Consider the following 22,018-nt stretch of genomic DNA (forward strand, 5'->3'; position numbering starts at 1 on the left):
CTCTGAGTATTTAGCTCAAATATAACCCAATTCCTTCATCATGGTTGAGTTAAAATCCTGGAACTCCCTACCTAACAGCACTGTGGAAGGACCTTCACCACAAGGACTGCAGCAGTTTAAGGAGGCAGCTCACCACCACCTTCTCAAGGGTAATTAGGGGTTGGGCAATTAATGCTGGACTTGCCAGCAACACCCACCTCACATGAATGAATAAAAAAAAGTAATGCCTGAATAATGGCAAGTTTTGGGAAGTGGTTGCAGTGTGTCATTTTACTCTGTTAAGTGTAAGTCCATTGAGAAACTTTTATTTCAAATTTAACAGTTTTGATTCAAAACATTTCCTGAATATGACCTCAACTCTAAGGCTTTTGGACATTAACCTGAAGTATGTTTTTGTTTGCACTGAAATAACATTTGCAGTATGACAGATTGGTTGATTTCATTCCTGTGATTTTACAAAACTCGACTTGATTCTAGGGTAGATCAGGCCGTTAAATTGTTAATCATGTCATTTGATGTAAAATTCCTATATCATGAAGCAACTCATTGCAAATTTTCCACACTGCTGACATATATCTGGAAATATGAGGATGCAAGGAATGCACACAAATATGATTTTTGCTATATAAAGTGTAAAACTGCAGTAGTTACATTCTACATCAGATATTTGTTGCATTATTGGTATTAATGTAAACATTACAAATTAGAATTAAATGAATAACTAAGTATTTACTGCTTAGATTTGGTCAGCAAAGAGAGGATTCTTTTATGCAGATGATTCAATTCCTGCTGACAGCAAGACCAGAAGGGAGTCAGAATTTGGTAAGCCATACCTTGATAACCAAATATGTTTTTTAAAGGGTAATTACCGATTACAGATTCATCTCATTTATTTGTGTTGTATTGATGGAATTTACCAAATTTGTGGTTCATATTTCCATCGAACTGTGTATCCATTAATTCTAAGTCTGAGCATACTGTGCTCGTGTGTAATCTCCGCTTATTCAAAAGAAGTTTGTAGTTCAGCACAAGAATAGATTTAATCCAGTTTACAGATTACTGAAAATAGGGTAATCGTCAATGCTTGGGATTGTAGAACTCTGCAAACGTTATTCAAAAGTCATGGATATGCCTTTTATGATTGCTGACAGGAATTACACAATATATTCCAAGGAAGATCTAACAATGCGTAACCTGAAGATTTGTATTCTACTATGTAGGACATATATCTCAGCATACAGTTTATTGTCGAGATATTGAAAATATTCAGCTCTCATTCCCAGGCCCATGTCAGTGAGACACTGAGTAATGCAGGATTTGACACTGTTGAGGACTGCTATAGTATAGAATTCGGGCTCTTGGACACCACAGTTTTGTGCCAAAATCAGTCATGTGACATCTGAGTTAGTATGTAGATGTCAGCTATGACACACTCACTGCTGAGTCAGAAGGTCAATGGATTCAAACCCCTCTCCAGAAATTTGAGCATATAATTCAGGCTGACACTTCAGTGCAGTACTGAGGGAGTGCTGCAAGGTCTGCGGTGCTGTTTGCTCTCTCAAAATTGACATAAAAAGTCCCATAGCACTATTCAAAGAAGGGCAAGAGAGTTCTCTGTGTTCTAGCCGATAGTTATCCCTAAACTAACTCCGCTAAAGCAGATTTTGTCATTTCACTTATTCGTGGTTGTGCGACCTTGATGTGCGCAAATTGGCTGTCAGATTTCTTAAATTACAATAGTGAATACAGCCAATTAAGTTTGAAATGTAACATGTCCTCCGGATATCCAAAAACATCCAAGACTCTTTATAAGTGCAAATTCTTTCCTTTAGTATGAGTGACAGTTGCAGACAAGGAAATTGTACAAGTAAATGTTTCAAAACAGGTATAAATATGTAATAAAACTCTGTCAGGTGAGCTCAGCGTTGGGGATATCCTCGACTGCTCCTAACACCTGCGAGTCACTTGCTGTTGAGTGCATAAAAGTATTACTCGCATGCTGTCTGATAAAATGTCAAGATGATCTGATTCTTGGCTCTCAAGTCTTTATTCACGAAGTGTGGATCACACCAACAGCTGGCTGGAACTGAGCAGCACCAGCATGGGTCCAGTGCAAAATATAAGTGTCTTTAGGGGTGTTCCTTTGCACAGTATTCATGACTAACAGAGATTCTATTCCACATGTCCACAACTCTGATGAATTGAGGGAGAGAAGAGAGGAGTCTCCGAATCTCAAATCTAGTTTGAAGCTTGTTAATTTTATATGCATGTCCTAGTTTCAGTTAAATAATCTGTTTGTGTCCACATTATCCTTTCCTCTCTGGTATCCTTTCCTGTAAAGTAAAAAAACAGCCATGATCTTATTGAATGATGGAGCAAGCTCAAAGGTCAAATGGTCTACTCCTGCTCCTATTTATGTTCAATGTTTTAATGATCTGAATCTCGTTTTATCATTCTTGCTCACATAGTTGAGGCCTGATCATTGCTTTTTCCTGTGCCTAAATTGAGATGCAGTTCAGAAATAATCCTTGTATAATATGGAGAAGGATTCTTCTCTCTACTCTCTTGAATTCTCAGCTTAAACCTGTGAACCTCTCTTCTCCATCATTAAAAATCTTCTAAAAATCCATCTTTCCAACCTTGCTTTCAATCACCTGACTTTTCCATCATCATTTGTAATCCATTCCTTTATATAAATTATTTTCTATAAAGTACCTTGGTTATTTTCCATGTTCAAGATCTGCATGAACTTCAAGATGTTACCAATATGACAGTGATTACTGTTTTTATTTGAAGTACTGTCCCTCTACTTTTTATTTACTGTAGTCCCCTTTATTTTGACAATTACATTTCACTCCCCAACTCCCCATCTTGAAGACACTGTATCCTTGCTGGAGTATGACTCCATGGGCGTATGGCAGCCATAGAGTTGTACAGCATAGAAACAGGCCCTTCGGTCCACCGCGTCCATGCCGACCGTAATGCCTATCTATACTAAGCCCATCTGCCTGCATTAATTCCATATCCCTCTATGCCTTGCTCATTCAAGTACCTGTCCAGATGCCTCTTAAATGTTGCTACTGTTCCTGCTTCCACCACCTCCTCTGGCAGCTCATTCCAGATACCCACTATTCTTTGTGTGAAAAATTTACCCCTTTGATCCCCTTTAAACCTCCTCCCTCTCACCTTAAATCTATGCCCTCTAGTTTTAGTCACCCCTACCATGGGAAACAGACTCTGGCTATCTAGCCTATCTATGCCTCTCATAATTTTATATACCTCTATCATGTCCCCTCTCAGCCTCCTTCGCTACAGGGAAAACAGACCCAGCCTATCCAATTTCTCTTTATAACTCAAGTCCTCCAAACCAGGCAACATCCTTGTGAATATTTTCTGCCCCCTCTCTAGCTTAATCACATCTTTCCTGTAGTGCGGCGACCAGAACTGCACACAGTACTCCAAATGCGGCCTAACCAACGTTATGTATAACTGTAACATGACGTCCCAACTCTTCTACTCAATGCCTCAGCCGATGAAGGCAAGCATACCGTACGCCTTCTTCACCACCCTGTCTACCTGTGTTGCCACTTTCAGGGAACTATGTACTTGCACCCCCAAGGTCTGTCTGCTCAACAACACTCCCTAGGGCCCTGCCATTCACTGTATATGTCCTGCCCTGGTTTAACTTCCCAAAATGTATCACTTCATACTTGTCTGTGTTAAATTCCATTTGCCAATCCCTTGCCCACTTTCCCAGTTGATCTATATCCTGTTGTAACCTTAGACAACCTTCTTCACTGTCCACTATACCACCAATTTTCGTGTCATCTGCAAACTTACTAATCACGTCCCCTACATTCACATCCATGTCATTAATATATATGACAAACAACAGAGGGCCCAGCACCAATCCCTGCGGCACACCACTGGTCACCGGCCTCCAATCTGAAAAACAATCCTCCACTACCATCCTCTGCCTCCTATCACCAAGCCAATTTTGTATCCAATTGGCTAGCTCACCCTGGATCCCATGTGTTCGAACCTTCTGGACCAGCCTACCATGCGGGACCTTGTCAAAGGCCTTGCTAAAGTCCATGTAGACAACGTCCACCGCCCTGCCCTCGTCAATCCTCTTGGTCACCTCCTCAAAAAACTCAATCAAATTTGTGAGACATGATTTCCCACGCACAAATCAGCCCTTGCATGCCTTAAACAGGGATGAGCCTGGAATGTGTCAGAAAATAGTTTCACTATGAAAGGCATGTACATGTGACAGCAAAGGCACTGGACACCGGAGCTAGAATTCTGGCTGAATTTTCTTTTCCAAACCCCAGGAGAGTTGAGCCTATCTGCGTCTGTTGGTGAATCTGGTTTATTTGGTGTAGACTGACTGTTGAAACTTGTCTGTATGGCTTAGTGCTACAGGTAATGCATTTCCCTACATTACTCAGTCGACTTTAAAAGTACTTCATTGGCTGTGAAGTGCTTTGGGACATCCTGATGTGGTGAAAGGCATTCTTTTCTCCCATCTGGCCCTCCTTTATCTCTATCGCTGTAGGTGGTTGCTGGAGCTCTCTGTATAGCAACTCAAGAATGGCGGCAATTCTTATTTGTATGTGGAAGTTGAGCTTTCTTTAAAGAATAAGGAAGCCAATGATAAGTCATATAAATAGTTGCTTGGTAGTATAGAACTTGAGTCTTGCTGAAAAAAAAATCTTGCACTCATCAGTATAGTTGCAAGGATGTCAAATTTCAAAGGCAGCAACAATTTATACTGCATGCGATAAGGAAAATTGGTTGGCAACTTTTGTTCAATTCAAAAAAGCACAACGCCTGCAGAGGACAGCTAGCATGGGAACCAGGTAGGAAGGTTAGGCGTTTCGTAGTTCAGTGGGAATAGGAGGTGAGGCTCATGTACAAGATGAGCTCCTAGCGTCTATTGTCTCTATTAATACTGACAAGTGTGAGGTGATGCATTTTGGCAGAAGGAATAGGGAGAGGAAATTTATACTTAATGGTACAGTTCTAAAGTGTGTGCAGGAACAGAGGGACCTTGGGATGCATGTGCATCAATCTTTGAAGGTGGCAGGACATATTGAGAGAGTGGTTTGTAAAGCATTTGGGATCTTGGGCTTTATAAATCAAGGCATTGAGTACAAAAGCAGGGAAGTTATGCTGAAGCTTTGCAAAGCTCTGGTAAGGCATAACTGGAGTATTGCATCCAGTTCTTGTCACCACACTTTAGGAAGGATGTGAGGGCCCTCGAGAGGGTACAGGAGATTTACCAGAATGGTTTCTGGGATGGGGGATTTTAGATCCAGGGTTAGGTTGGAAAAGCTGGTTTGTTCTCCTTAGAACAAGGGAAGTTGAGGGGAGATTTAATAGAGGTGTACAAGATTATGACAGGCTTAGATAAGTTTGACAAGGAAAAGCTGTTCCAATTAACTAATGGTACAAGGACTAGGGGACACAGATTGAAGGTTTTGGGCAAAAGATGCAAGGGGAATATGAGGAAGCACTTTTTTAATGACCTGGAGATTGCTGCCCATGAGAGTGTTGGAAGTGGAGATGATAAATGACTTCAAGAGGAAGTTGGATGGCCACCTGAGTGAAATAGACTTGCAGGGCTTACCAGGATTGAGCTGGGGTGTGGGACTGACTGCATAGCTCTGTGGAGAGCCGCATGGCCGCCTCCTATGTCATAAATGACTCTATGGCTCTAGAGGGCATGAGGAGAGGTGAGAGAGATGCTGGAGATAGACGTAGGTTCAGGGCTAGGACAGGGGGAGTCTGGTGGGAGGTTTGGCTCAGTGGGCAAGGCAAAGAAGGAAAGCTGTTGGGCAGCTGAATGGATGATCTCAATCTTAGTAACAAAACAGTTCATGAACTTCTCACACTTAAGATGAGCGTGGAGGAGGTTTAAGGAGATGGTTAATGTTATCCTTGTTCTTCAGGATGATGCTGGAGTCATGGGTGGGAAGTTTTGGAAGAAGAGAGCAAGGCCTGATAGTGATTGATGTGATCCAGTCAGAACTGGTGATGGATAGCTCAACCATTTGTTTAGAGATACAGCACTGAAACAGGCCCTTCAGCCCATCAACCACCCATTTATACTAACCCTGTACTAATTCCATATACCACATCCCCACCTGTCCCTATATTTCCCTACCACCTACCTATACTAGGGGCAATTTATAATGGCCAATGTGCACCAGATAACTCATATTTGTGCCTGTTGGACTTGAGGGAGTGCAGATGGAGCCATACCAAAGGGTTTAACTGGAATGTGAGAGACTGAAGTGTTGCTCAGAACGAGGGCTTCAAAGGTAGACATGAGAGATTGAATCAGCAGATCAATAGCTGCAGAAGTAATGTGGCAAATGGAGTGCCAAAGGCTAGGCAGGTGGGATGTCTGGAGAATTTTTCCAGGGATGAGCACAGAATTGGGGTTGGAAGGGTATAGGTGATGTGGCTGGTGTGTGACACAAACCTGAACAGGTAAGTCTCCTGAAGATAGATGTACAAAGTATTGGACACAAGATCACATCTGTAATCCCTAAGCAGATGAAACGAAGCATAGACCGGGTACTTTCTCACAGAGGGAAAAGAGATCAGTCACCCTGAGCCACATCTCGATGCATTTAGCAGCATTAATGAAGAGCTGGGAGCAAGATAAGTGCCATTCTATGTTAATCATGCCTGTACCAATGTGAGGAAAGCTTCACCTCTCAAGCTAGTGTCTCGGAAGAAGATAAATACAGAATGTGAAATATAGTTTCAGTTGAAGAATGATGACAATGACTTATCAAAGTAAGGTACTTTGCTTCTTTTGGTCACATTCTGCATAATAGGCTACCACTTTCATAATTGTGCCTTTATGGAAGATTAGAACACGCTTATCTGGGATTAGGGGAAGAGCTCAGCACAGTTCTGCCAGACTGAAGATTTTTTTTAAAGCACTTGGATTTAAGCAGCAGCACTTGATCACAGGGTACAGAGTACATCAGATAACCTTGCAGATGTAATCTTGCATATACCTTCTTATTGATCAATCCTGTAGATATCTTCAGGTGCTATTTGAACCAATTAACAATTACTTTGTAAATATAATTTCCCTAATCCACACATTTCTCTCCTGTGGCAGCTAAATCCGTGTTCATATAATCGGTTAGGATGATTGGTATTTTCTTGTGTCAACATAGTACCACTGCTTTAATTTTGAAAACGTATCTGTCCTCTCCTTTTTGTCTCTTTTTAACATGTTGGTTCAGGACTGAGGAGGTAGGCAGATGACCAGCTCTCAGGCCCCTCTGGTGTCAATTGAGTGCAATTGCAGCTTTCAATTATTTACTAGTAGGTGTATTCCTAGTAATAGGAGTCTAGTTCATGGAAATGTGCCTCCATTTGGTTTATTCTGAAAACAACCTGGGCGGCTCAGTTGTTGTTGGTTTATTCACCTCTTTCTTTTCTTGATATTCTCAAAATATTTTTCCTCATGTTTAAATCCCTCCATGGCCTCACCCCCGCCTTTCGCTGTACCCTTATCCAGCCCTACAGCTCCCCTTGAACCCTCTGTTCCTCCAACTCTGACCTCTTTGCTTTACCTTTGCCAGCCATGCCTGCAGCTGGTTGGGCCCCACACACTAGAATTTCATCCCTACGCCCTTCTGCCTCCATCTCCCTCAACATATTTAAGATCCCCCTTTAACCACAGCTCTTTGACCAAGCTTTTAGTCACTCCTCATGTCTCTCATTGGCTCCACATCCATTTTTGTCTGATTACACCTCTGCATTACAACTTGAGATGTTCTTCCTATGTTATAGGTGCTATTTAGATGCCACTTGTTGAAAAGGTGCAACTGTGCCAAGTGCTGTCAATTCTATGTAATAATATAGAAAACTTAAACACAAGGTCTAAATTAACATTTCACTTTATTGCATACAAAAATGATGTATCATATAGTATAATTTAATAGTCATCTCTACGTAAATGCAAAAAAACTTTTCTACAGACATTATTTTCTAAAACATTCTTCTATTGTTAATACTGCAATCAAGGAAAAAACATTTCAGATATAATTCTGTTACTGTCCCATGTTCACTTTGCATCATTGTGCTTTTTCTCAGCAAATGATAAACATTAGCTATTGTAGGTCAAAAGAGTGACATTTTTAATACCACACAATTTCTATTTGATTCCCTCAATGGGGAAAATTGTTTCTAATTAAACCACTAAATAATTGTGATGCTGATTGTATCGAAATTCTGGGCGATGTTGGGGAGGGGGAGAGGGTTTGCAGAAACTTGGACTCCAAGTTCCTGTTGACTGGAATTACTTAGATGGCATAAAGAGCTTCAGTTTTAAGTCTTTGTAGATGAAAGTAACACTGATGTAACAAAATTAAATTTGACACCTTTATTTTGAATATAAATGCAGGGAATATGAAATGGGGTGCAAAAGCTGAGCATTTTAAGGTTGTATAGGCGGAGACTTTATCAAATCTGCATTGTTAGTACTTTTTGCTTTCAAAAGAAACCAATCTTGAAATTCAGTTTAGTAATGGAAATAGATCCCTAACCATAAGTGGTGTCCTGAGAGGCAAATGAAATGTCGACTTTGAAAGGGAGTTTTTTTATATGGTTCATCCAACAATGTCTGAGCAAAAAACACTTTTATGCGATTAAAGTAAAGGGTTAGTGTTTACTTCAATACTTTCTAATATGCCATCTCTTGACACTTGGCTCAGTGCTATATCAGCGCAAATGCAAATGTGGGAGAGGAAAGTAAGGCAGTTTCTGTTATGAAAACAAATTATTAAAATTGGTGTGGCAAAGTAGTTTCTTTCTAATGACATATTTTGTCTGATCTTTGGATTTCTTTCAAATGAATTCCATTCAAATCAGTTATGGAATATATTGATGGAGATTAAAGCTCCTTTTATATTGCTTGATAAAATGTACCAGCCTCAGAAGAGGCTCTACTGCACCTATATGAATTTCTTTTCCAATTCCATAGTTGCCATCCTTGGTCTCTGAGTGAGAATGCTAATTTAGTGCCAAATTAGATTTGTTAGGAATGCATTTTCTTTTCCACTTCAGGACCGGTATTCTGAAAGATCCAGGAACAGATGTTATGGAAGTGTCAACTGCCGAGTAGGAACATCTTCATTCTTTCTAGGTATAGCCTAGATTTCTCTAATTGTTGGGAAACTGCACAATTGAAAACATTATGACAATGCAAATGGTCAGTTCAACACTTTTTTTTGTTGTGTGCATCTATTCGCGAGTTAATTTCTATCTGGAACCAAATTGAATCTAATCACTTAATACAAACTGCCAAAAACACTGCCTGTAAAAAACCTGGTGGAATGAATGTGTGTGTGTAGTGTGTGAAGTGGGGATGCATATTATTTGAAGGATAAAGACACTATTAGGCAGGCTTATCTATCTTTCATTCTCAGCACGCCAAAGGAGCATACCAAAATAGCACAAATTTTGAATGAGCCGTAACATCTCCCTTGGAGTTCTTTCGTACAACGTGATGGCAAAGGTGCACATAACCACAATCGACGGTTTGCCTTTGGCGTTTGCACCATGAAAATGAAATTCTTTCTACATGAGTCTGAATGAGAGACATAAATGGCCCAGAATTTTGCAGTAATAATAACGGTGAAGCTTTCAGCGTCACCATTATTGCTGTGTAAAACTTGACAGCAATTTCTGGCATCCGCACATGCCCAGTTAAAAGTTCAATCTCAACCTTTGTCAGTGATACCCTGATCCTTCACAGGGTGCGATGTTGCAGTCTTAGCAGATGGTATTGTTTCAAAATCACAGATTTCCTGTGAACTTCAATTGTTCACACACTATTCTCACAGTAAGGAGCAATAATAAAGTAAGTCTTGTTCATTTGGGAATAGTTGAGTTTTTAATGGTGTACTAAATTATAATTACTGTTGAGCAACCTCTCATGACCCTGAAAAACTAATTTTACAAGTGTGGAGTCTCATTCATTCAGAAAGAAAATATAAAAATTGCAGATTTTTAATCAAATAATGTTTTTGTTCTGATTTTGCATTTCTCCCTTAATCCCACGTGTATGCCCCAATCTTTGTTTATTGTACAATGATTGATCTCTAATTTTTTACTTCCTGCTTTACTGTGTCAGAATTCTTCAATTTGATTGGCTGATTAGTCTGTCTGCTATCTCCCCTGTTGCTGGACTGAACAGATCTCATGCAGGAGGTGCAAAATTCAAGCTGCTGCCAGAAAAGAGGAAGTCTACATTCTAGAGCCTACTGAACCTTTTGTGGGCCGCTTTGTTTCCAGGTCAGCGTTAAGCACTGTTCCTTCGCCATTGACTGCAAAATCCAGGCGAATAACCTGTTGCATTTGGTCCCTGATTAGGAACAGGGGCGGCGCAGTGGTTAGCACCGCAGCCTCACAGCTCCAGGGACCCATGTTCAATTCTGGGTACTGCCTGTGCGGAGTTTGCAAGTTCTCCCTGTGACCGCGTGGGTTTTCGCCGGGTGCTCCGGTTTCCTCCCACCGCCAAAGACTTGCAGGTGATAGGTAAATTGGTCATTGTAAATTGCCCCTAGTGTAGGTAGGTAGTAGGGAATATGGGATTACTGTAGGGTTAGTATAAATGGGTGGTTCTTGGTCGGCACAGACTCGGTGGGCCGAAGGGCCTGTTTCAGTGCTGTATCTCTAAATAATAAATAAATAAATTATGAATAACTGTTTAAAGGTATTTTCATGATTTTTTGTTTAAGAGGACTGCAGCATCTCTTTAGGTGGATGGGAAGTGGTGAGCAGAAGGCAATAAATTTGCTTGTTTTTATTTTGCTTTGTCCTGAAGAATATGTGTTACCAACTGACACTGACATTCGTTCAGTAATATTGTCTTGTGTGATGCTGGAATCTATAAACTGAGGAGTCCCTGTCTGAGGGGAGATGTGCTACCCCAGACATTAGCTATAATCTGCCCTTGATTTGCATAGACTGTGCCATTGTTCAATGCCAACAATATATTGGTACTAGTGACCTCTTGGCATTAAAGGGTCTTTTCAGCCATCTTGACATTGCTAGTGGTGAGTTCCCAATGTTACTCAGCAATGGGGGACAAAAGGCAGCCATTCCGTATGGATGCTGTTTGTGAATCTGAGGTTAAGTTGCAAGTGTTGTTGAGGCGAGGACCATTTTGTATGATTGTGAGCATCAGGGAATGTCAATGGACTTCTGCATTTTGCACAGTATATTTATGTCAGTGCTGATATTGTAAGCCAACTATGGAAGCAAATAGTTGCCAACTGCTTGCATTTTGCATGAGCAGCTAACTTTTTCATTGGCCACTGTGAGGCCCTCAGATTATCTCAAGACCTTATATTGGGTATCTTTTTTGCACATGGTATCATTGTGCGTGTACAGAAGAGATCATTTGCATGTACCTCTTGTGGGGCGATTCTCAAATGCTACCAGTGGCAGGTAGGAAGGTAACTTCAATTCAGTTGACTTCAGATTATGAATTAAGTTTATTGGCTCTGCTGTAATTACAATTAAAGTCTCACTCTTATAAAACAAGGAATTCCAGCTCTTGGGGACCAAATGCAGCAGGTTATTGGCCTGGATTGTGGTCAGTTGGGAAGGAACGGTGCTCACCACTGACCTTGCAAAAAGCTGCTCACAAAGGTTTAGACAGCTCTAGAGTGCAAACCTCCTCATTTATGATGTCAATTCGAATTTTGCGTATTCTACAGAGGATCTGTGCTGTCCAGCAACAGAGCAGGCAGGCCGATCAGCCAATCAAATCAAAGAATTATCACAGGCACTAACTCTGAGTCCATATAATGATCTCCCCAAGGTCTGGTGCATGTGTATGAGCAAAAATTTTAAATAAAGCAGCTACATAGTTGACTACATGAACTTACTGTAACTCTTGTAACCTTCGAAACTAACTGAACAACAAAATGGTATTGCTTCCACAGGCCATAACCATTGGTATTGAGCTCCAATTCCAGTCCTGGAAGTTCTCATCAATTACACAGTCTCAATGTGTAATTGTGCTACCGCAGAATGTGATAGTAATGATGGCAGCTGGGATTGCTAAGCCTGACCACTGTCCTGCTATCATTGCTCTGCTCTAAAACGGTGTGACTCAAGGATAAAAACTGGAGAATGGCAGCTGCACACAAGTATCGATCCGAGGTGCCTGATGCATCCATGCAACATGCTGAGAATGGTGACAGCATCGATATGTGCAGTATTTAAATAAAGTTGCCTGTTTTACTGTACTGTTTACTGAGGAGCCCATTTAGGGCCCGTGGGACAAAACCAGAAAATGCTGGTCGCACACTGCAGGGTCAGTCAGCATCTGTGGAGAAAACCAGACAAATTTACAGATTGGGTTTGGATCCTTTCATTCTGAAGGAGGGTCTACACACAAAATATAAACTCCTCTTTTCTTCACAGATGCAGACTGACCTGCAATACATTTCCAACATTTTTTGTTTTTTGTTTCAGATATCCAGCATCTGCAGCATTTTGCTTTTTACTTATGAATATATTGAGTTTCAATTTTCATTAAAAAGAAACTCAAAAATCTTGAAATCCAAATGTAATAATAAGGAATCTAACTTATTCAGATGCCTTGAAGTAGTGGCCCTGGTCATAGGCTTCAACTCAGGCCTCTTTTTCCATTGTCAGCTTTTCTTTTTGAAGCTGTTTGAAAGCATTTCTGATTATGGTAGATTTGCATGTATGGAGGCACTGAGTTTGTTCTGAGTCTGTACTGAAAGGCATACTTATGATAGCCCACCTGACTGAATATAAAATTACAGTTTGTCCCTTAGCCCCTTGTATGCTTGTACTTATGTTTCTGCCCACTTCATTTAGTCCCCTATGATTATTTAGAGAACATAAGGCTGGGTTACTGCTCTTAGCATAAAGAAAAAAAAGCTTTTCTTGTTTTTGTATGGTAACAGCATGCTCAGCCTACGAAGGACAGCCTAAGCACAATATTTCCTGGTAATTTTGGTGCTCAGTGCTGACTGGTGTCAATACCTTAGGCACCTGGGAAACCTGACGAAGAAAACATAAGTTCAAGAGGACTGGTTTAAATAATAGAATATTTGATGCTCTGTCTTTCTAATCAAACCTACTTCTGTCGAGAACTAATGTATTTGATCAGAGCAAAGAACATTTAGTTGGTGAGAAAATGCACTGTCTCTATGATGCCAACCATGTATAGCTTGGCTTCTCTTCTGGAATTTGGTTAGCCAGTTAGCAACAGCAAAACTATTTTGGTTGGATTGCACTGGTCTATGAAGCATGAGGGCACAGACCTATGGTGGTGTATATTGAGCCAAGAATACATAAAGGTCAGAAATCTATGCAGCTTCATGTGGAAAAATAACGGACAGGTGTTAAGAGAAATTAAGGTTGATGTGTAATATATCCCAAAAAACTAATCTGTATTTGACTGCTACTTGAAACAAAAATGTTGCTCTCACAAAGCATGAGAGTCAAAGACTGGTGGAGATTCAACAGCAATGTGACCACAGATTATTACGAGAGGAACAGATCAGCAACATTGGAGATGCATGTTATAATGTGGTGTGTCATGTCCAAAACACTTATTGTGCATTTTTTATTTCATTTACTTAGATTTTGGCATGGATAGAAGATTAGCTAGCTAACAGGAAACAGACAGTAGGCACAAATGGGTCATTTTCTGGTTGGCAAGATGTAACGAGTGGTGTGCCACAGGGATCTGTGCTGGGGCTGCAACTTTATACAATTTATATAAATGACTTGGATGAAGGTATCAAAGGTATGGTCGCTAAATTTGCTGATGACACAAAGATAGGTAGGAAAGTAAATAAAACTGACCTGACCTGACCTGAAACGTTAACTTTGCTTCTCTCTCCACAGATGCTGCCAGATGTGCTGAGTATTTCCAGCACTTTTTAGTTTTATTTCAGATTTCCAGCACTGCAGTATTTTGCTTTTAGTTAGTTAGAAATACAGCACTGAAACAGGCCCTTCGGCCCACCAAGTTTGTGCTGACCATCAACCACCCATTTATACTAATCCTACACTAATTCCATATTCCTACCAAATCCCCACATTTCCCTACCACCTACCTATACTAGGGGCAATTTATAATGGCCAATTTACCTATCAGCCTGCAAGTCTTCTGGCATGTGGGAGGAAACCGGAGCACCCGGAGGAAACCCACGCAGACACAGGGAGAACTTGCAAACTCCACACAGGCAGTACCCAGAATTGAACCCGGGTCGCTGGAGCTGTGAGGCTGCGGTGCTAACCACTGCGCCACTGTTTTATATATGGGTAGGAAAGTAAGTTGTGAAGAGGAGGTAAGGAGGCTACAAAGGGATATAGATAGGTTAAGTGAGTGGGCAAAAATCTGGCAAATGGAGTATAATGTGGGAAAATGTGAAATTGTCCATTTTGGAAGGAAGAATAAAAAAGCATATTATCTAAATGGTGAGAGATTGCAGAGCTCTGAGATGCAGAGGGATCTGGGTGTCCTAGTGCATGAATCACAAAAGGTTAGTATGCAGGTTCAGCAAGTAATTAGGAAAGCTAATAGAATGTTATCATTTATTGCAAGGGGAATTGAATACAAAAGTAGGGAGGTTGTACTTCAGTTATACAGGGCATTGGTGAGACCACATCTGGATACTGTGTACAGTATTGGTCTCCTTATCTAAGGAAGGATGTAAATGCATTGGAAGCAGTTCAGAGAAGGTTTACTATACTAATGCCTGGAATGTGCGGGCTGTCTTATGAGGAAAGGTTGGACAGGCCAGGCTTGTATCCGCTGAAATTTAGAAGAGTAAGAGGCATCTTGATTGGAACATACAAGATCCTGAGGGGTCTTGACAGGGTGGATGTGGAAAGGATGCTTCCCCTTGTGGAAGAATCTTGAACTAGGGGTCACTGTTTAAAAATAAGGGGTTGCCATTTAAGACAGAGATGAGGAGAAATGTTTTCTCTGAGGGTCATGAATCTTTGGAATTCTCTTCCTCAAAGGGCGGTGGAAGAAGAGTCTTTGAATATTTTTAAGGCAGAGGTAGATAGATTCTTGATAAGCAAGGGGGTGAAAGGTTATTGGGGGTAGGCGGGAATGTGGAGTTGAGGTTACAGTCAGATCAGCTGTGATCTTATTGAATAGCGGAGCAGGTTCAAGGGGCCGAGTGGCCTACTCCTGTTCCTAATTCATATGTTTGTATGTTGATTATATGTGACTCCTGCTCCCAGCAGATGCAGAAATGCATCAAGAATTACTTTGTGTGACTAACTATTAAAGTGATAGATCTGAGAAAGGACAAGGAGGGAAATAAAATAAGTGAATGCAGAAGTTGAAAATAACAGAAGATGAGTAAAAAAGGAGGAAATGAGGAAACGGAATAGTGAGAAAGAGGAAGAAGATAAAGAAATGAAACATAACAATGGCTGAAATTAAAAATGCCTTTTTAAATAGTGTTTTAAAGATGAGTTTTAACAAACTCATCAACTGAATTCTTTAGTTCTAAGTCAAATTTTGAAATGTAGAAAGATACATGCAACACTTCAGTCAATAAATGCCAAGAGGCTCCAATCTTAAATGTGAATGGGCTTTCTGTCATGCCATATTGGTCTTTTGAATTACAGTGCCAACTGAAATTGGTTTCAGCACCCAGGCTAGCAGGAAGAGCGTAAGAGAGAGAGATGCATTGAGGCTAGAAGAACCAACATTGACTCCCATCTAGACCTTTGCTAGGTTGGTGAGGGAGGTAAGTAGAACCTGTCTGAATTTAATTGGAGATTCATGACCTATGGGGCTGGATTCTAGTAGCATGCCACAAATTGCAGCGGTGCACTTTAAAGTTGGTGGTCCGCCCACTTGGATCCGCTGTTGCTGAGCCCCCGTGATATTTCATTTAGGAGCTCAATTAAATGGAGTGGGTGGCATGGCCACCCCCAATGATGTAGGTGCCATTTTTAAAGGGCTTCAAGCCCTGACAGATTATTTGAATTTTTAAAGCCACTATCACCTTTGAATAAAATCAGTTCATTACACATCAAAGCCCCTCTTCCACCTCCGCAATGAAGAAACAATGTATTTATTTCCCTCTCACCCTAAACTTTGCACTCTTTTCCCTTCAACCCCTTTCCATCATCCGCTCAGCCAAATGAATCAGTTTTCACCGCTCCCTTCCCTGTCTCCCACCCTGAGAATTTCATTGCTCCCCCCTCCCCATCAGTGCAATGCCTTGGATGTCCATGCAGACATCTGAAGGCACAGAAATTCTGGCCAGCGGCCAAAATATTGGTATGGGACAGCCGTTGGATCTAGGTAAGTTTATTTGCATGTTTTAAAATTAATTTTAACATTAAAATGAAGGCCTGATGCTTGGCGGGGTGGGGGGGAACCGCACTGAGGTCTTGCCACCACTGGTAAAATGCAGCCCGGCCTTCTCGGCATCGGGGGCCGTGGCAGGTCTCTCCCGGAAGAATTCTCAGGGTCCTCCCACCATGACCCCCGATGCCGGAGGGCTAGTAAAATTCAGCCCACACTATTTGTAGTCTCATGACAACATGCTGAGCCTCTGGTTGAGTTAAAATGGATGAAGCCCCAGGGTATACTCTTGCAGTGTGTGGCAGAAATGCAAGGAAGGAATAGGGGAATCTTTCAGAAGTCATTAGTTATGTCCAAATAGGATTAGCTGCTTTTTAGTTTTTATGTCTTTATCTGATGATGTCTGTTTCATTCATTAAGTGTTACATTTTTAAATTTCAGTGTAAATATGTGCTTTACTTGCATATCAATTGATTTGGGAACTCCTCTTTGGACATGGGCCCATTGCAACATGTGGCTGAAAATGCCCTAATAATTTATTAAATAAGATTACAATTTTATCAGAAAATACTGTACAGAAGTATTTTGGTCCATACATTGCTGTAGATCTACCTTACATATATATATATATTTTAATATTGGAAGTTTACAAAAAACCATACACACTGCTAATGAAAAATTGTGCCTATATTTTGAACTACTGTACATGGTATATTCAATATTCAGAGGGTTGAAACTCAGGACACTACCTAATATGTCAATAGATAAAGCATGTTCATATAGTACGTAGTACAAAGCTGAAACTAGTCTGATCATCGCACTAGATTTGTACTGGAAATCTAAACTATCAGTACAGGTACACACCGATGCATCAATCCAAGATCATAGTACTCATAACAATCAGCTACTCTGCCATAGATGGAGAGCCAGTATAGATTATCTGTTACTCCGACGAGTTGCTATTGAGCCATGAATACCAGACGTAAATGCTTCAGTAGCTTGTTTCCTTCTCCCCTTATTCATTTACAGATGTGGGCGTGGCTGGCAAGACCAGCATTTATTGCCCCTGAGAAGTTGGTGGTGAGCCAACCTCTTGACAACCGAATGGCTTGCTAGGCCATTACAGAAGGCAGTTCAGAGTTGCATTGCCCACATTGCTGCGGGTCTGGAGTCACGTATAGGCTAGACTGGATAAGGACAGCAGATTTCCTTCTCTAAAGGACAATAGTGAACCAGATGGGTTTTTACAACAATCTGATAGTTATATGGTCACCATTACTGATACCAGCTTTTTATTATTCCAGATTTATTTAATTAACTGAATTTAAATTCTCCTTACTGCCATGGTGGGATTTGAACTCATATCAGCAGTACAGGCCTCGGGATTGCTAGTCCATATATATATATATATATATATATATAATGAAGCAAATTCATCACGTGATGGCACTTAAGTGTAAAATTGAATGGAGAGTTATTTTACCAGGATAAAATTTGTACTATTTTAATTTTTTTTCAAAGCCTTGTGATTTTGCCTTGTTTAACTTTAGCATTTTTTTATAATAAAATGGTGCTTTTCGTCTGATAACCTAAAATGAAACATGCCAAATAAGTAAAAATATCCCCCAGCTAAATGGCACTTTTACATAGTCTGCTGTAAAAGGGATCACAGAAACCAATACTAGGTCTATGCATATTTATTGTAGTGCAGCATGTTTGTCAGATATCATTTGTGATATAAACATGGAAAGAATCAATGCAGATGGCAAGGTAAGACATCACAACTACACCCTCTGAACATTTATGACATTAATCTCACTGCTCCTGCTTCTCAATAATAATTCAGAAACAGCATTGCACACCTCTAGGCATTGTTTAAAATCACCACTAATGGGGGCACTGATAATAAAACAAAGGGAATCTAAAATTCTTCTTTCAAATATAGTTGCTCCCCCCCAAAATCATTTGGATTTTCAATGTTTTTTTGACTGGCTTTGCAGCTGATACTTCACATAATTGGAGAAAACTGCCTCTAGACATGATTTGCTATTTTTTAGTATACTGATTGCAAAACTTTCAGTGCAGTTTTCTGCGGCTGTACATTTTAGCCATGCACAACTTATGGAACTATCCAAGCTTTCTGTCAGTGTTGTCCCAGTGTACAATTGGATTTCTTGAGATATTCCACCATGTTCTCTAGGATTTCTTGTGCTCTGCGGGACTGCGTCTTGCTTTTACTGAATAGTGTACATGCTGCTACACTCTGGTACTGTAGATATCACACTCTACAAACCAATTTACCTTCTAAATGGCCTTTAACAATATAAAGGTAACTGTTTGAAAGCAAAACTGATGATTGTTATAAAGCAGGCATTCAACCTGAATTGCCCAATATCTAAAACAAGTGCCAGGTCTTGTGACACTACTAGAAGTACCATAAGTTATACTATATACATCCATCGGGATTTTGTCCCTATTTCACCTAATGGTGAGTATGGAATCTACATTCAATGTAGACAGTAAAGAGCAACATATTCATTGTTTTAAAGCACTGCTACAGCAGAATAAAACAATTCAGGAACTGTTATCATGTCACAGTGTCAACCACTTTGAATGTATTTTTTGATGACTACGCACCCATGCCTGAACACTGGGCAAGGCATGTTTGGCAGGAGTGTCCAATTGTTAGTGTGGGGATCATAAGTTTCCATATTTCCCAATGCAGGTCCTTCACTACTGACGATTCCTCCTGTAGCATAAATTTTCCCATCCAGTACGACGGCACTGTAACAGAGACAATTGTTTTGAGTGAACCATTCAAGTGATCATCATATCATTTTCAAAGCACAAGAATAAATTTTCAATTGTCAAACATACCGTAACCCCTGTGATAGATATAGATAGCTGAATGCTTACGTTTTTTTTTATCATTACTGTCATGCCACAGCAACATGACTTATCCCATTCTTACAATTATGTGTCGACAATATTATAGAATATCTTTCGACTGATCAGTGTATTGAGATCCCATTGAGTACCATCTGAGTAAACAGCACCTACAGACAGTTTGATGAAATGATAACACCAAGTTTTAAAAAAGAACTGTTGGAATTTGTAGCATTGATGACACTGATTCAACAACTCTCTAATACAAAGAAAGTGCAGCACTCTCAACATTTTCTGGTTGTGAACAAGATTAGAAACTGACTTCAGCTTCTTCAGTATTCAATTATCAGATTGAATCCCGAAACAGAGTTCTTTTTTTAAAAAAAACTAAGTTTCTAAAATGTGTAACTAATCCTGTTGCATGCCGTGTTTAGTTGCGTCAGGCCTAAAAGTGCAATGAAACACTCCAGTTCCACCGTCCTGGTGTCAATGTAACTTGACTTTGGGGGAGGTTGTTGCATAACTGAAGCTGATTTGAAGCTTTGCTTTTTCTTCTTTTATCTGTATTTAAACAACATTTTTAACATTATTTTCAAACTTGTTCCCCCCAATTAATAGCAATGCATCTGTACAATGTTGTGTACGTAGTGTTTTTTAAAAATTTGTTTCATGGGATGTGGACATCACTGGCCAGGCCAGCATTTATTGCCCATCGCTAATTGCCCATGAGAAGGTGGTGGTGAGCAGTCTTCTTGAACTACTACAGTCCATGTGGGGTAGGTACACCCATAGTGCTATTAGGAAGGGAGTTCCAGGACTTTGACCCAGCGACAGTGAAGGAACGGCGATATAGTTCCAAGTCAGGATGGTGTGTGGCTTGGAGGGGAACTTGCAGGTGGTGATGTCCCCACGCATCTGCTGGCCTTGTCCTTCTAGGAGGTAGAAGTCGCGGGTTTGGAAGTGCTGCCTGAGAAGCATTGGTGCGTTGCTGCAGTGCATCTTGTAGATGGTACACACTGCTGCCACTGTATGTCGGTGGTGGAGGGAGTGAATGTTTGTAAATGGGGTGCCTATCAAGCGGGTTGCTTTGTCCTGGATGGTGTCGAGCTTCTTGAGTGTTGTTGGAGCTGCACCCATCCAGGCAAGTGGAGAGTATTCCATCACACTCCTGACTTGTGCCTTGTAGATGGTGGATAGGCGTTGGGGAGTCAGGAGGTGAGTTACTCACCGCAGGATTCCTAGCCTCTGACCTGCTGTTGTAGCCACGGTATTTATATGGCTACTCCAGTTCAGTTTCTGGTCAATGGTAACCCCCAGGATGTTGATAGTGGGAGATTCAGTGAACGTAATGCCATTGAATGTCAAGGGGAGATGGTTAGATTCTCTTGTGTTGGAGATTGTCATTGCCTGGCACGTGTGGCGCGCTTGTTACTTGCCACTTATCAGCCCAAGCCTGGATATTGACGAAGTCTTGCTGCATTTCTACACGGACTGCTTCAGTATCTGAGGAGTCGGGAATGGTGCTGAACATTGTGCAATCATCAGCGAACATCCCCACTTCTGACCTTATGATTGAAGGAAGGTCATTGATGAAGCAGCTGAAGGTGGTTGGGCCTCGGACACTACCCTGAGGAACTCCTGCAGTGATGTCCTGGAGCTGAGATGATTGATCTCCAACAACCACAACCATCTTCCTTTACGCTAGGTACGATTCCAACCTGCGGAGAGTTTTCCCGTTGTTGGCACTATATGAGCAATACCAATGCCACAGGATAAAGTAATCTATTAATACATAATGACCAGTTGTTTTGTAACTACAATCATTGTTTTGTATTGATCTCATGAAGCACATTTACTACTATTTATGAACTTAAAAAAATAGATGATTTCCATTGTAACAGGAATATTCTAATCAGTTATATAAGTAAAGTACAAGGTAAGAATCTTCTCTTAGAAGTGGTGCTTTAATATATTTAGGTCCTTTTTAGGCAATTAGTACCAATTTAGATGCTTTCATTGCAAATTAAAGCATTTTATTTAGTAAATATGCCTAATATGAACATGATGGCATATTTACTTGTCAACAATCAATAACTTGCATTTGCAGGGTAATATCCCAAGGCATTTCACAGGAGCGTAAGCTGACAAAAAGAGACTCAGAACCAAAGGGGAGATATTAGGATAGGTGACCGAAAGCTTAGTTAAAGAGCTCGGTATTAAGGTATGTCTGAAAGGAGGAGAGTGAGGCAGAGGGGTTTAAGGAGGGAATTTCATAGCTTCAGCTATACAGCTGAAGGAGTGGCCTCCAATGGTGTAATAAAAGGAGTGGGATTGCACAAGAAGCCAGAATTGGAGGAATACAGAGGTATAGGACTGGAGGACAATTTTAAAATCAGTGTGTTGGTCGGCCGGGAGCCAATGTAGGTCAGTGAGCATGCTGTGTTGTGTGAGCAGAACATGGAAGATGCCTAACAGAACATTAGAATAGTTGAGTCCATTGGTACCAAAAGTACGGGTGATGATTTCAGCAACAAATACACCGAGACAGGGCAGAGAACAGCGACGTTACGGAGTGGATGTGGCAGTGAGGATATGGGGTCAGAAGTTCAGCTCAGGGTCAACTAGAATGTTGAGATTGCAAACTGCTTCAGCCTGAAAGAGCAGAATTGAACTTGGAGGGAGTCTCTCCAATATTTGCTTCAGGTTTGTAAAGTCAGCTCATATTAGCACCTTGAAAACCCAACTGAGTTAGTTAGGAGTCACTTG

The 22,018-nt window shown here is 40.8% G+C and overlaps 1 protein-coding gene across 3 annotated transcripts in view; it reads right to left on the minus strand.

The window, feature by feature from the left end:
- Window positions 1-16,619: 16,619 nt before the first annotated feature.
- Window positions 16,620-22,018, minus strand: part of LOC137357118 (kelch-like protein 29) — a 544,808-nt gene continuing 539,409 nt past the window's right edge. For all 3 annotated transcript variants that reach the window (XM_068023180.1, XM_068023165.1, XM_068023173.1), the window contains one exon: window positions 16,620-19,150. In XM_068023180.1, the coding sequence (XP_067879281.1) occupies window positions 18,967-19,150 (184 nt within the window). In that variant the 3' untranslated portion in view covers window positions 16,620-18,966. The remainder of the gene's footprint in view (window positions 19,151-22,018) is intronic.

The sequence above is a fragment of the Heterodontus francisci genome, chromosome 3 (assembly GCF_036365525.1).
Source record: "Heterodontus francisci isolate sHetFra1 chromosome 3, sHetFra1.hap1, whole genome shotgun sequence".
NCBI lineage: Eukaryota > Metazoa > Chordata > Chondrichthyes > Heterodontiformes > Heterodontidae > Heterodontus > Heterodontus francisci.